This window comes from Bufo bufo, chromosome 4 (assembly GCF_905171765.1).
Source record: "Bufo bufo chromosome 4, aBufBuf1.1, whole genome shotgun sequence".
Lineage (NCBI taxonomy): Eukaryota > Metazoa > Chordata > Amphibia > Anura > Bufonidae > Bufo > Bufo bufo.
In genome coordinates this window covers 617,884,521-617,897,791 of record NC_053392.1, presented here as the reverse complement: position 1 = coordinate 617,897,791, position 13,271 = coordinate 617,884,521, and the positions used below count along the sequence as shown (strand labels likewise).

At 40.7% G+C, this 13,271-nt stretch overlaps 1 protein-coding gene across 1 annotated transcript in view; it reads left to right on the top strand.

The window, feature by feature from the left end:
- LOC120999663 (zinc finger protein 260-like) overlaps positions 1-12,403 on the top strand; it is a 124,818-nt gene extending 112,415 nt beyond the window's left edge. The window contains exons 4-5 of the mRNA XM_040430668.1: positions 7,808-7,865; positions 9,052-12,403. Coding sequence (XP_040286602.1) covers positions 7,808-7,865; positions 9,052-10,862 — 1,869 coding nt within the window. The 3' untranslated portion in view covers positions 10,863-12,403. The remainder of the gene's footprint in view (positions 1-7,807; positions 7,866-9,051) is intronic.
- The last annotated feature ends 868 nt before the right edge of the window (positions 12,404-13,271 follow it).

Below are 13,271 nucleotides of genomic sequence, written 5' to 3'. Positions count from 1 at the left end.
GTTTACCCACTACAGATGTTAAACCTACCGGCCTATAGTTTCCGGACTCTGTTTTTGGACCCTTTTTGAATATTGCTACCACATTTGCTATGTGCCAATCCTGTGGAACACTCCCTATCAGTATAGTGTCCTTAATTATCAGAAATAAGGGTCTGGCTATGACATTACTTAATTCCCTTAGAATACGGGGGTGTATGCCATCTGGTCTTGGCGATTTGTCTATTTTAATATTTTTAAGACTCTGATGTACTTCTTCCTGGGTCAGACAGGGCACTTTTAATGGGGAATTAACTTTTACATTCTGCATGTCATCTGACAGTTTATTTTCCTCAGTGAATACAGTGGAGAAAAAAATATTTAACAGCTTTGCTTTCTCCTCATCGCTCTCTGCAACTCCCCCCTCATTACTCTTTAAAGGTCCAACACCTTCAGATTTATAGTTTTTACCATTTATATAATTGAAGAACATTTTAGGTTTAGTTTTACTCTCTTTTGGCAATTAATCTCTCGGTCTTTATTTTGGCTGCTTTTATTAGTTTTTTACATATTCTATTTTTTTCCTTTTTTCCTACTTTTTCAGTGCTTCCTCGCCACCCTCCTGTTTTAGCGATTTAAATGCTTTTTTTGTCATTTATTGCTTTCTTTACAGTTCTATTTATCCACATTGTTTTTTTTCTTGTTCCTTAACCCCTTAGTGACCACCCATACGTGTTTTTACGGCGGTCACTAAGGGGCCTTAGGCTGGGCCGCCGCGTTTTTACGGCGGCACAGTTTAAGCGCCGCGCGGCTCCCCCGTGCAGCGGGGAGCGCGGACCTGGCTCTCACATGAGAGCCGGGTCCCTGCTCTAACAGCCCGGAACGGCAGGAGTGCCGATCCGGGCTGTTTAACCCTTTACATGCCGGGCGCAATGGCGCCCGCTGCATGTAAAGTGGTGACAGAGGGAGCGGACTCCCTCTGTCTCCCATCAGCACCCCGAAAATGCGATCGCGGAGTGCTGATGTGCTGGGAAGCTTACCTTGCTTCCGATGAGGGCCCGAGCCTGTCTTCAGTTACTTCCAGCAGGCTGTGCCTCTCTGGCGCAGCCTGCTGGTCAATGTTCGAATAGCATTGCTATTGAAATGCAATGCATTATAGAGATAATGCATTACATTTTAAAAGCAATCAAAATACTGTATATTATAGTCCCCTTGTGGGACTATTAAGTAGTAAAAAAAATAGAAAAAAAATACACATTTATTAAATAAAAAAAATTCCATAAAATAAAAAAATATGCTTTTTTTTCCATTGAAAATCTGCTTTTCAATGAAAAAAATTGCAAAAAGAAAATATCCCCCATATGTTTGGTATTGCCGCGTCCGTAACAACCGGGACTACATAAATATTACATAAATTATCCCCTATGGTGAACGCCGTAAAAAATTAAAATTAAAAAAAGACAGAATTTCTAATTTATTCTTAGTTTCCACCGAAAAAAAACGTAATAACAAGCGATCAAAAAGCGGCATTTACTCCAAAATCATACCCATGAAAAATACAAGTCGTCTTTCAAAAATCAAGCCCTCACACAATTCCATATAAAAAAATAAAAAAAAGTTATGGGTCTTGTGAAGTGGCAATGCAAAATAATTTTTTGGGTTAATAAAAGGTGTTTTATTGCAAAAAAAGTAGTAAAACGTAAACAAAATTATAAGTATTTAGTATCACTGTAATCGTATTGACCCAGAGAATAAAGATATTATGTTATTTGTACCGAAAAATGAACGCCAAAAAATGTATAATGTAAAAACGCAGTGGCAGTATTGCTATTTTTCCCCATCTCCCTCCCAGAAAGAGTTAATAAAAGTTAATCAGAAAGTTATGTGTACCCCAAAATGGCGCCATTAAAAACTACAACTTGTCCCGTAAAAAACAAGCCCTCATAAAGCTATATAGATGAAAAAATAAAAAAGTTATAGCTTTTGGAACGAGACCATAAAAAAAGGAAGAAAAACGCTTGGTCATAAAGGCCCAAACAGGCTTGGTCACTAAGGGGTTAACCTTTTATTCCCATAAGGTATGTACCTCTCACAATTAGTTTTTAGGATGCTTTTAAAAATATCCAATTTTGTAGCTGTGTTTTTGAGGACTGTGTCCCAGTTAGTTAAGCCTATGGCCTCTCTTAGTTGGCTAAATTTAGCTTTTTTTATATATATTTTTGTTCCTCCCTGAAGAAACGCTCTTTTGAATGACAATTGGAAGGTTATTTCTTTATGGTCACTATTTCCCAGGTGTCCCCCAACCTGCACGTCTGTTGTTCTGTCAGGTCTATTGGTTAATACTAAGTCCAGTATGGCCGTCCCTCTAGTCGGGTCCTGAACCAGTTGGGAAAGATAATTGTCTTTGGTTATTGCCAAGAACCTGTTTCCTTTATGAGATATACAAGTTTCAGTTTCCCAGTCTATATCTGGGTAGTTGAAGTCCTCCGTAATAATGACCTCATTATGATCTGCCGCCTCGTCTATATCATTTAGTAGTAGATTTTCTGTGGGCTCTGGTATATTAGGCGGTTTATAGTAAACTCCTATTAGTATTTTATTATTAGAAAGTAAAGAGATAAGCAGGCACACTCATATATGGGTAAAATCTGATCTAGTTTATTTATAGGAATAGTATATAGATAAAAATGCTGGTTAAGATATAGTTGTAAAATATGAGATTAATTTGATCAATAGTCCAAAATGAAAGTCAATTAAAAAAATGTTCCTTGGAGTAAAAATAAAATAGCCACTTATGGTGAAAATGGTATTTAGTAGATAAAAAGTAGTTAATGAATGGAGTTCCACCGTGGGATAATCCTTCACAAGACAAGTGAAGATATGCGGTGATTAACACTGATCTTGTATTAAACCAGGAATGGTCTTCCTTGATCTGGGGCTTCAGGATGTATGTATAGAAACAATATATATAAAGTCAAATGGCTGTAATGCTGCACGGTGCTGTGGGAAGAAAAGGTGCTCTGTGCCTAAGCGCGGCGTCCCGCGCTGTCTCCGGCTTCAGAGATCACTTACCTACCAACCGGCGCTGCTGGGACGGATCCTCCGATGACGGTCAGCTGTTCCTGGAAGAATTTGCAAAGTCCAACGCGAGCTGGTGGTGAAGTCTTTAGCGTTCCTCGTGGCGCCGGGGCGTGGTTCGCGCATCTGTAGTATGACGCGGGTGGTCACGTGATCGCGATCTTTGCAATATTTTTCGGAGCGCTCCTTATGGTGTAGTTTAGATCATACACCGTAGTTAGTGTTTGACAATCCTCTATAGGCTTTTGCTTAGACGCGTTTCGGGAGACTCTCCCTTCATCAGTAAGACCTCTCCAAGGTCTCCAAGTATTTTATTATTGTTTTTGCCTCCATGTGTTTCTACCCACAGTGACTCCACATGTTCATGTCCCTCACTTATATCTTCTCGGACTGTAGGCTTTAAACAGGACTTTACATAAAGGCAAACCACTCCCCCTCTCTGGTTTTGGCGATCCTTTCTAAACAGACTGTAACCCTGTACATTAACTGCCCAGACATCCAGCCATGTCTCAGTTATTCCCACTAAGTCATAGTCCTCCTCACACATCACTAATTCCGGTTCCTTAGTTTTATTATTTAGGCTTCTGGCATTAATATACATACATTTAATAGGTTTATGTATATTTTTTACCCTACACTTTTTCTTCTGAATTGTTCTTGTCCCTCCTTCCATTCCTCCCCCAGTTCTTTTACCTCGCCCCCGGTATTTTCCGATCCTATAACGTAATTGCCCTCCCTCCCCCCCAGTCCCTAGTTTAAACACTCTTCTAACCTTCTAGCCATCTTCTCCCCCAACACAGCTGCCCCTTCCTCATTGAGGTGCTGTCCATCCCTACAATAGAGCCTGTAGCTGACAGAGAAATCGGCCCAGTTCTCCAAGAACCCAAAGCCCTCCTTCCTACACCAGTTCTTGAGCCACTTGTTAACCTCCCTAATCTCCTGCTGCCTTTCTTGTGTTGGTCATGGTACAGGTAGCAATTTGGAAAATGCTACCTTTGAGATCCTTGCCCTAAGCTTTTGACCTAAATCCCTAAAATCATTTTTAAGGACGCTCCACCTACCTCTAACTTTGTCATTGGTTCAGATATGGACCATGACTGATGGATCTTCTCCAGCCCCGCCCAGTAATCTGTCAACCCGATCCGTGATGTGTTGAACTCGAGGGCCAGGAAGACAACACACAACACACTGTTCGACGATCCTGGTCTTTGTGACAGATCACCCTAATTGAGTCTCCCACTACCAGCACCTACCACTTTTTTTTTTTTCCCCATATCCATTAAATTTTAGACGGCCATGCTCTATATGTGTCCGACCTCATGGAATATCCATCTAGATAAAGTGGATATATTACTTTGCCCCTGTGTTGTTGTCTGTGTGTGAGACATGATTTTGTCCCCATTGACACACACAGGCCAAACATTTAGGTCTGTTGACAGGACCTTCCAGTTGGTTGTATCTTCATGTGTGCAAAGGACCTTGCGCCCAACACGTGATCATCATGTGACTTGATGACACATTATGCACGTGACTGACGGCAGCGCGTCATGGCGATAGCGCGATGACGTCATGGACATGCACACTGCGATTGGCCAGACGCCGAGGTGGATGGGAATATGTCTAGCGCTATTGGACGATGTTCTATATGTTTCAGGTACACATTTATTTCATTATATGTTTCAGACAACCTGATTACTGAAGAGGCTGTTTTTAATTGCACTGATGCATTGAGTGGGCTGAGCCTTTTAATGATTGGCTTCAACATGTGGTGGGAGAGGTCACATATCTGTATTTAACATTGCCAGTTTTTACCTTTTGTATACTTGACAAAGGCTACTGCGTAGCCGAAACGTCGTACTTTGTTTGTGTGTGCACTCAAGGCTTCCAATAAATGACGCACTGGATATGCTGCTGTGACTACCATCTTTCATTGCTGTTCCTGGACTGCTGTGGATCTGCGGTCCCATCGCGGCTGTTGCATTTCGGTTTTGGTCTAAAGGTCCGGTTGTGCTGCTCTTCCACTTTTTGTTTCTACTACCAGCACCTGTCTGGCCTGCCCTGCTCTCCTTGTCCCCTGCTTACTGGAGCTGAGATTTCCCTGACTGGCAGAGGAAGTGTCTGGCTGCAGCGGTGCTCTCCCTGAACTGAGTCTGTCCTCTTTCTCCCAGTCTTTTTTGTGACAGCCAGGCCACATCCACAAGCAGTACAGTGACCTTATCATCATCATCATCAGGTTCTTCTTCTCCTGCTCATACTCCTCCTCCTCCTTGTCTTCTGTTCCATCATGAGACATCGATAACAGAATGTGCGGCCATGGGAAATCTATTCGCAACCAGCAATTAGCTTGTGTGCAAACTGAACTCCCACGTGGCCAAGGTTGCTGGCAGTGCAGTTGCTGCTGTACCACTTAGTTGTGGTAATTGCAGTGCAGTTCCATTCCATCACCAAAATGTTAGTCCCCACTCTCCCGCTGTCTCTTCTACAACAAGTAGCAGAAGCTGCTGCCCCAACCTGATGCAGTAAATGGACATGCAGTATCTGAACAGCTAGGTTCAGTTGTACCTGGACTATGCCCTGGCATATACCCTGTTCCTTGACCCTATGGACTTCTGGGAATGCAGATTGGAACAGTGGCTAGAAATGGACAAGTTTGCTATCACAGTACTATGTTTTCCAGCTTCTTGCGTCATCTCAGGGAGTGTTTTTCTCATAGCAGGTGGCATTTTTCCAACCCAAGCAGGCAAAATTGTCCTACGCGTTTAGAAAACATTAGCTTTGTCAAAATAATTCAGGCACATGGATCCTTGAGGATATACACACATTTCCAGCAGATGTCAATGAATAGATCTGCCATTGCTGGCTATTTATGATTAGTGTTGATCACGAATATTCAAATTTCGAATTTTTATCGCGAATATAGGTATTCACGAATATTTTGAATATAGTGATATATATTCGTAATTTCGAATATTCTTTTTTTTTAATCAGTACACATGATCCCTCCCTGTCTCTAGCTTATGGGCCAATGAGAAGACTGAAGTATATTTGACTTTAGGAGTAGTGTTGTTTGCGAATTTTCAACTTACAACTATTAGACAAAGAAGATTATAGCACTATATTAGCTAAATTGCTCAATATTCGTTTTTTTTCGAATATTCGCTATATTGCTATAACTTTGTTTTTTCGAATATTCGTAATATTCTAAAACAAGAATATATAGCAATATAGCGGATATTCGGGGAAAAAAAACGAATATAGAGCAATTTAGCTAATATAGTGCTATAATCTTCTTTGTCTAATAGTTGTAATTTTTTTTTCATCTGAAGTTCAGATTGGAAAAAAATTACAACTATTAGATAAAGAAGATTATAGCACTATATTAGCTAAATTGCTCTATATTCGTTTTTTTTCGAATATTCGCTATATTGCTATATATTCTTGTTTTAGAATATTACGAATATTCGAAAAAAGCAAATATTTAAAAAAAAAAAAGAATATAGAGCAATTTAGCTAATATAGTGCTATAATCTTCTTTGTCTAATCGCATTACGAAAATTCGCATATTACACGATCATTACGTTGCCGATTTTTCGAGTAAAAAAATCGTAGAATATAACGAATATTCGAATTTGCGAATATTCGATGAATATTCTACAAAATATTCGCGAAATATCGCGAATTCGAATATGACCCCTAGCGCTCATCACTATTTATGATCAGCCCAGTGATGCGACTGCAGCTGCTGCTCCGCCTGGTGCCATTACTACTACCCCTAAATGGCTGCACATTGCCTGCCTTTTTTGTGAGGTTTCTCATTGCACTGCTGCTCCAAAAAAGGGGTGAATTTTGGGCAGGCATCTGCCTCCAATACGGGACAATTATTGGAATGTTTTTAATTTTAAAAAGCAGAACACATGCAACGGCACAGTGTCTTTTTAAACAGGCTGCTTCTTAACACTGTCAATAATGCATTTACTCAGAGCTATACATATCCAGAGCTATACATATCAGTGTCATTCTGACATTATTTAATGTTAAAGGGCTTTAAAGGGGGAGAGAAGAAAATAAAGAGACACAAGAGAAATATTATGAGTCCTAGGAGATCTTAAAGTGTGATATACCAGTTCACAGGCCAATTGGAGCACTTGTAATTGAGGTAGAATCGATTTCTTGGAGTGATTTGTTCGAATTGGACTCAAAACAAATTTCAAGTAATTTTCTCATCTCTAAGGTTCTGCGCGTTCCCTTTCCGTTATTGAGATCCGTCATAGGATCTTAATAGCGGGGGAAAACTCTTCCGTTTTGTCCCTATTCATTGTCAATGGGGACAAAACGGAACGAAACGGAATGCACCAGAATGCATTCCGTTCCATTTGGTTGCATCCTCATTGCGGACAGAATAACACTGCAAGTAGTGTTTTTCTGTCTTCGATGTGGTGCAGAGCAAGACGGATCCGTCATGGCTCACAATGTAAGTCCATAGACACAATAGAAAACGTATCTGTCTCCCATTGACTTTCAATGGTGTTTCTGACTGATCCGTCATGGCTATTTTAAAGATTACACAACCGGATCCAGATGCAGACAGTTGTATTATCATGATGAAAGAGTTTTTGCTGATCCATTACAGAACCAGCAAAACCGCTGGTGTGAAAGTAGCTGAATTCATCTCTTGTAGAAGTGTTTTATTTTCGCCTAGACATAAGAAAAACTAGCAACGGGGTATATTTTTCTCATGTCTTTCATCTTGCAGGAAAGTTCTGGTGAAACAACGAGTGGACTTGAAAAACCCATCTCAGTGTCTTTGAAAGGTAAGAGCCTTTCATAAATCTTTTTTGATTGTAAATGTCTTTATTAATGAGACAATTGATAGGAAGTTCAGAGAAACCTCCTCTTCATCATCATTAATGATACAATTAATATTAATAATTAATTTATAGCCATAATATCCCTTGATCTTCATTGGCACCAGTAAAATGTGACACAATGTGAATAGATTCAATCACAAACACAAAAATGATTGGAGGGTAAATGCCAAATCAGAATAAAGGTCACATGATACGATAGGCCAAAGAACCTGTAGTATGTGGAACCATGGGGTGCTTCTCGAGTCAGAGTGCTCCGGTTGTCCATATGCCCTCTCAGACAGGTTCCCACCTTGCAGGGGAGATCAGTAGTACAGGATGTAAGCATTCGGTCAGATTAGGGCCTGGTCCTAAAGATGAAGGGTAAATAGCCGTTGAAATAATAACTGGAAAAGTGAAGGCATCTAATGATAAGAGAAATAAGGGAAGGATGACACTTGAAAACTAGCTGGTAAAAACAGATCAAACCAAACCTGCTTGAGATGAAAGTACTTGTAATTTTAAAAAAATGGTTTCCATATCACAAGACCATCAATGATAAGAACAAGGTAGCAGTTATCTAAAGACTGATCAAAGACAATTTAAAATAGGTGAACCTTTTAGTCAAGAGGGAGGCTCTGCAAGAAAAAGTAAATGTGTAAAGTACTTTTACCAAACTAGTCTTCGTTCAGTACAGGCCAGCATCACAGGAGATGTTGCAGGAAGCCCAGCAGGGTAGCAGGGGAAGGTGGGGGAGAAGGCAGTTTTGCAGATCCGAGGAGACCAAAGGATTTCTAGACTGATGGGATCCAGCTAAAAAGGAAGTTGCCAAGGAGGGTCAGACAGCCAAGATCACACGAGGCAGATCTTGATCCTGAAGGAATCCTGGGTCTGAGAATAGATGAGCCTCACTTATTTCTAACAAAAAGGGCAAAGGGAATCGCCAGTGATAGGAGATCCCTCAATCCTGAAACAAGTCAACCATTGGTTTTAGAATGAAACTTGGCACCAATATGTGGTGGGAAAAAGTTTATATCAGTGTGTTTATGCAGGGGATGCTACAGGTTTTTTAAGATGGTAGTGATCACATTTCCTGGCTTGCAATTGTCTCAGTAAAGCTACGAAAATAATATAATTTTGTTTAATTTTCCAGTCGAAGACGAGATGAGCGACTCCTATGGACATCTCCATTTATCTTCCCATCATGAAGCAGAAGATACCAATACCACACAAGATGATTCAATAACTCCTAATGTACCCTCGGTCCTTCACAGCAGAGATCTATATCCTTATACCGCTGGTCACAAGAATCCTTCATCTAAGCAATTACTGATTGGTAAAAAAAGAACTAAACAGAAATATGGGAAAAAAAATTCTAGTGAGAAACGTTTTAAAAAGAAATCTAATCTTTTTTTGCATCAGAGCAATTGCAGAGATAACGGGTCATTTTCATGCTTCACATGTGGAAAATCTTTTAGCATGAAATCCATTCTAGTTAGACATCAGAGAACTCACACAGGGGAGAATCCATATTCATGTCCTGAATGTGGGAAAGGCTTTAATAATCAATCAAGTTTTATTCTGCATCAGAGAACTCACACAGGGGAGAAGCCATATTCATGCCCAGAATGTGTAAAGTGCTTTAGTCAGAAATCACATCTTGTTAGACATCAGAGAACTCATACAGGGGAGAAGTCATTTTCATGTCTGGACTGTGGAAAGTGCTTTAGTTGGAAATCAAATCTTGTTGCCCATCAGAGAACTCACACAAGGGAGAATCCATATTCATGTCTTGAATGTGGGAAAGGTTTTATCAATCAATCAACTTTTATTCGACATCAGAGAACTCACACAGGGGAGAAGCCATATTCATGCCCAGAATGTGGGAAATCTTTTAGTCTGAAAACGTGTCTTGTTAGACATCAGAGAACTCATACAGGGGTGAAGCCATTTTCATGTCTTGAATGTGGAAAGTGCTTTAGTGTAAAATCAACTCTTGTTGCCCATCAGAGAACTCACACAGGAGAGAAGCTGTATTCATGTCCTGAATGTGGGAAAGGCTTTAACAGGAAATATAATTTTTCTAAGCATCAGAGATCTCATACAGGAGAGAAGCCATTTTCATGTGTTGAATGCGAAAAATGCTTTAGTTCGAAATCAACTCTTGTTGCCCATCAGAGAACTCACACAGGAGCGAAGCTGTATTCATGTCCTGAATGTGGGAAAGGCTTTAACAGTCAATACAGTGTTTCTAAGCATCAGAGATCTCATACAGGACAGAAGCCATTTTCATGTCTTGAATGCGAAAAATGCTTTAGTTCCAAATCAAATCTTGTTGCCCATCAGAGAACTCACACAGTAGATAAACTGTATTCATGTCCTGAATGTGGGAAAGGCTTTAACAGGAAATATAATTTTACTAACCATCAAAGAACTCACACAGGAGAGAAGCAATTTGTGTGTCCCGAATGTGGGAAGTGTTTTCATGAGAAGTCATGGCTCATACAACATCAAAGAATTCACACAGGGGAGAAGCCATTTTCTTGTTCAGAATGTGGGAAATGTTTTGGTCAGAAATCAAATCTTGTTAGACATCAGAGAACTCACAAAGGGGTGAAATCATTTTCATGTTCAGAATTTGAGAAGCCCTTTAGCCAAAAATCACATGTTGTGAAACATGAAAGACTCCACTTAGAGGAGAAGTTATTTTCATGTTCAGAATGTGGAAAATGTTTTAGTCAGAAATCACATCTTGTTCGACATCAGAGAACTCACACAGGGGAGAAGCCATTTATGTGTTCTGAATGTGGTAAGTATTTTGGTGTGAAATCAATGCTTATAAAACATGTAATAAGTCACACAGGAGAGAAGCCATGTTCATCTTTAGAATGTGTGAAACCTTTGAGCCAGAAATCACATGTTGAGGGACATGAAAGACTTTACTTAGAGGAGAAGCCATTTTAATGCTCAGAATGTGGGAAACGTTTTAGCCAGAAATCAAATCTTGTAAAACATTTAAAAACCCACTTAGGAGAGAAGCCATTTTCATGTCTTGAATGCGGTAAATCTTTTGGTATAAAGCAAATCTTGTTAGACATCAGAGAATTCACACAAGGGAGAAGCTATTTTCATGTTCATAATGTGGGAAATGTTTCACCTGTCAAGCAAGTGTTGTTCGACATCACATAACTCACAACACATATGAGAAGCCATATTTATGTGGAAAATGTGGGACGTCTTTTATTCAGAAATCAAGTCTTGCTAAACATGAGAGAATTCACTTAGAAGAGAAGCCATTGTAATGTTCAGAATGTAAGACATGTGAGAGATGTGGAGCTTCATTGTGAGACCTGCTGCCTAATCATGTCTTCTGTATAACTTAAAACGGTTGTCCAGTTTCCCTTATTAATGACCTATCCTCAGGAAAGTGAGTCGACCAGTATGCACCGACATTGAGTACGTGTAGAAGAGATCTGGGAACAGATTTCAGTCGAGACATGCTTGAATTTGATCGATAGCGTGCCCAGTACTGACAGACTGCAGAAGGAGAGACATTGCTACTCTCTCCCTGTTAACTGTACATGGCTCCAGAGGGAGGGTATTATGGACATCTTTGCATGTGATCAAACACCCTTTCACCATCAATCAGACAGCATACTTGCAAAACGGTTTAAAGGAACTCTATGGGCAATATTGAACCTATGAGCCAGTGGGGATGCTGTATGTGGTCCTGAAGAGAACTGAGCCAGGCTCAGACTGGCCCACAAGGGTACAGGTGAATCCACCGGTGGGCCCCTAGACTCCCACCCCTTGCACAAGTGGCACATAACACAGTAGACTTGCTGCACTACATACATATATTTAATGGGGTTGTACTGGATTGGGGATATTGGTGTAATAGTACTAGAGTGACATGCATATTACACACATGCATGTCCTACCATTGCCACATATTTCTAAATCCTCGTTTTGATATAGGAAATTCTTAGCCGGAAGTGACCGTTTTCTTATACTCAGTGACGTACCAGGTCCCTTGCAGGCAAGCGAAGCCTCTGCTTCAGCTTCGCAGGGAGCCCGGTAATTATGCAGATTTTACCGAAGGGCGGTAACTAGGCTGTCTGACATCGCGCTAAGCCACACCCCTCCGGTCCGGTGATGTCACCGGGCATGGAGCTTTCTAATGAATGGGGGCAGATCACTATGCTATGCGGCTGGAAGCGGGAAATGTATGAGGGGGGTAGATAGATGGAGGAATGGACGATGTGCGGCAGGAGGCTGAATATGTATGAGGGGGGCGGGTGCAGGGACGAGATGATAAACAGTAGAGATCAGGAGATGCTGCGCTGCGCTGGGACCCACAGTGCAGTGCAGCACGAAGTCATCACACAGGTAAACATCGATGTCAAAAATCTGTTAGGGACCGTAGGAGCCATGCAGCAGTGTAAAAACTACCTAAAAACATCAGGGGAACCTTGACTCTGCTAGTAATAGTGAGTAAACTATTTTAAAAATAATAATTTGATCCCATACAACCCCTTTAATGTACAGCACCTCAACCAGCCTATGTCCATATATCAAACTTCATAGATAATTAAAGAAACTCCTCAGTTTGTTATTATAGACAGGATCAGATAGCTGAGATGTCTTCTAGGTACAGAGGAAAGCTAGCCAGTATCCTCTTTTCTCCAGGATCTACCTTCTCAAAGTTGCAGCAGGGACCCCCATATTCAAGCATCCGGTAGCATCTTGCTGCTCTGTGAGAAGGTAATATTTTAATGTATCCATACGGTGGACCCCAGGCATCCCAGTCCGACATTGAACTGAGCATACACTATAAACCCTCCCAATGTGTTGATTGCTGCTGAATGCAATGTCATCATGGCCATAACAGATGACAGTCACAAATACTTGTGCTGGATGTGATTTATCAGTTGCTACTTGAAATGTGGATATGATCCCTAGAGCTGAAGATGAAGAGAACCCTACTATCAGAATATTCATTTTTTTTATGTTGTCTCTATCTGAATAAAACCTTTACTAAAGGGGGATATTACTGGTGTCATATGGCTTATATTTTCAACCTAACATGGAAATTCATTTGCTGAGTTGCAATCTACTACCATGGAATAGACAAACTCTAGGATTCAGTTTGCCTATAGTGTGGATTGTTTGCTATTAATAATGGAGTTTCACTCTGCATTAATCATCCTGTTCTCTTCCTATGGCATAATATCATAATGGGCAGCACGATGGCTCAGTGGTTAGCACTGGTGCCTTGCAGAGCTGGGGTCCTAGGTTCAAATTTGACCACGGACAACATCTGCATGGAGTTTGTACGTTCTCCCCGCGTTTGCGTGGGTTTCCTCCAGGTAA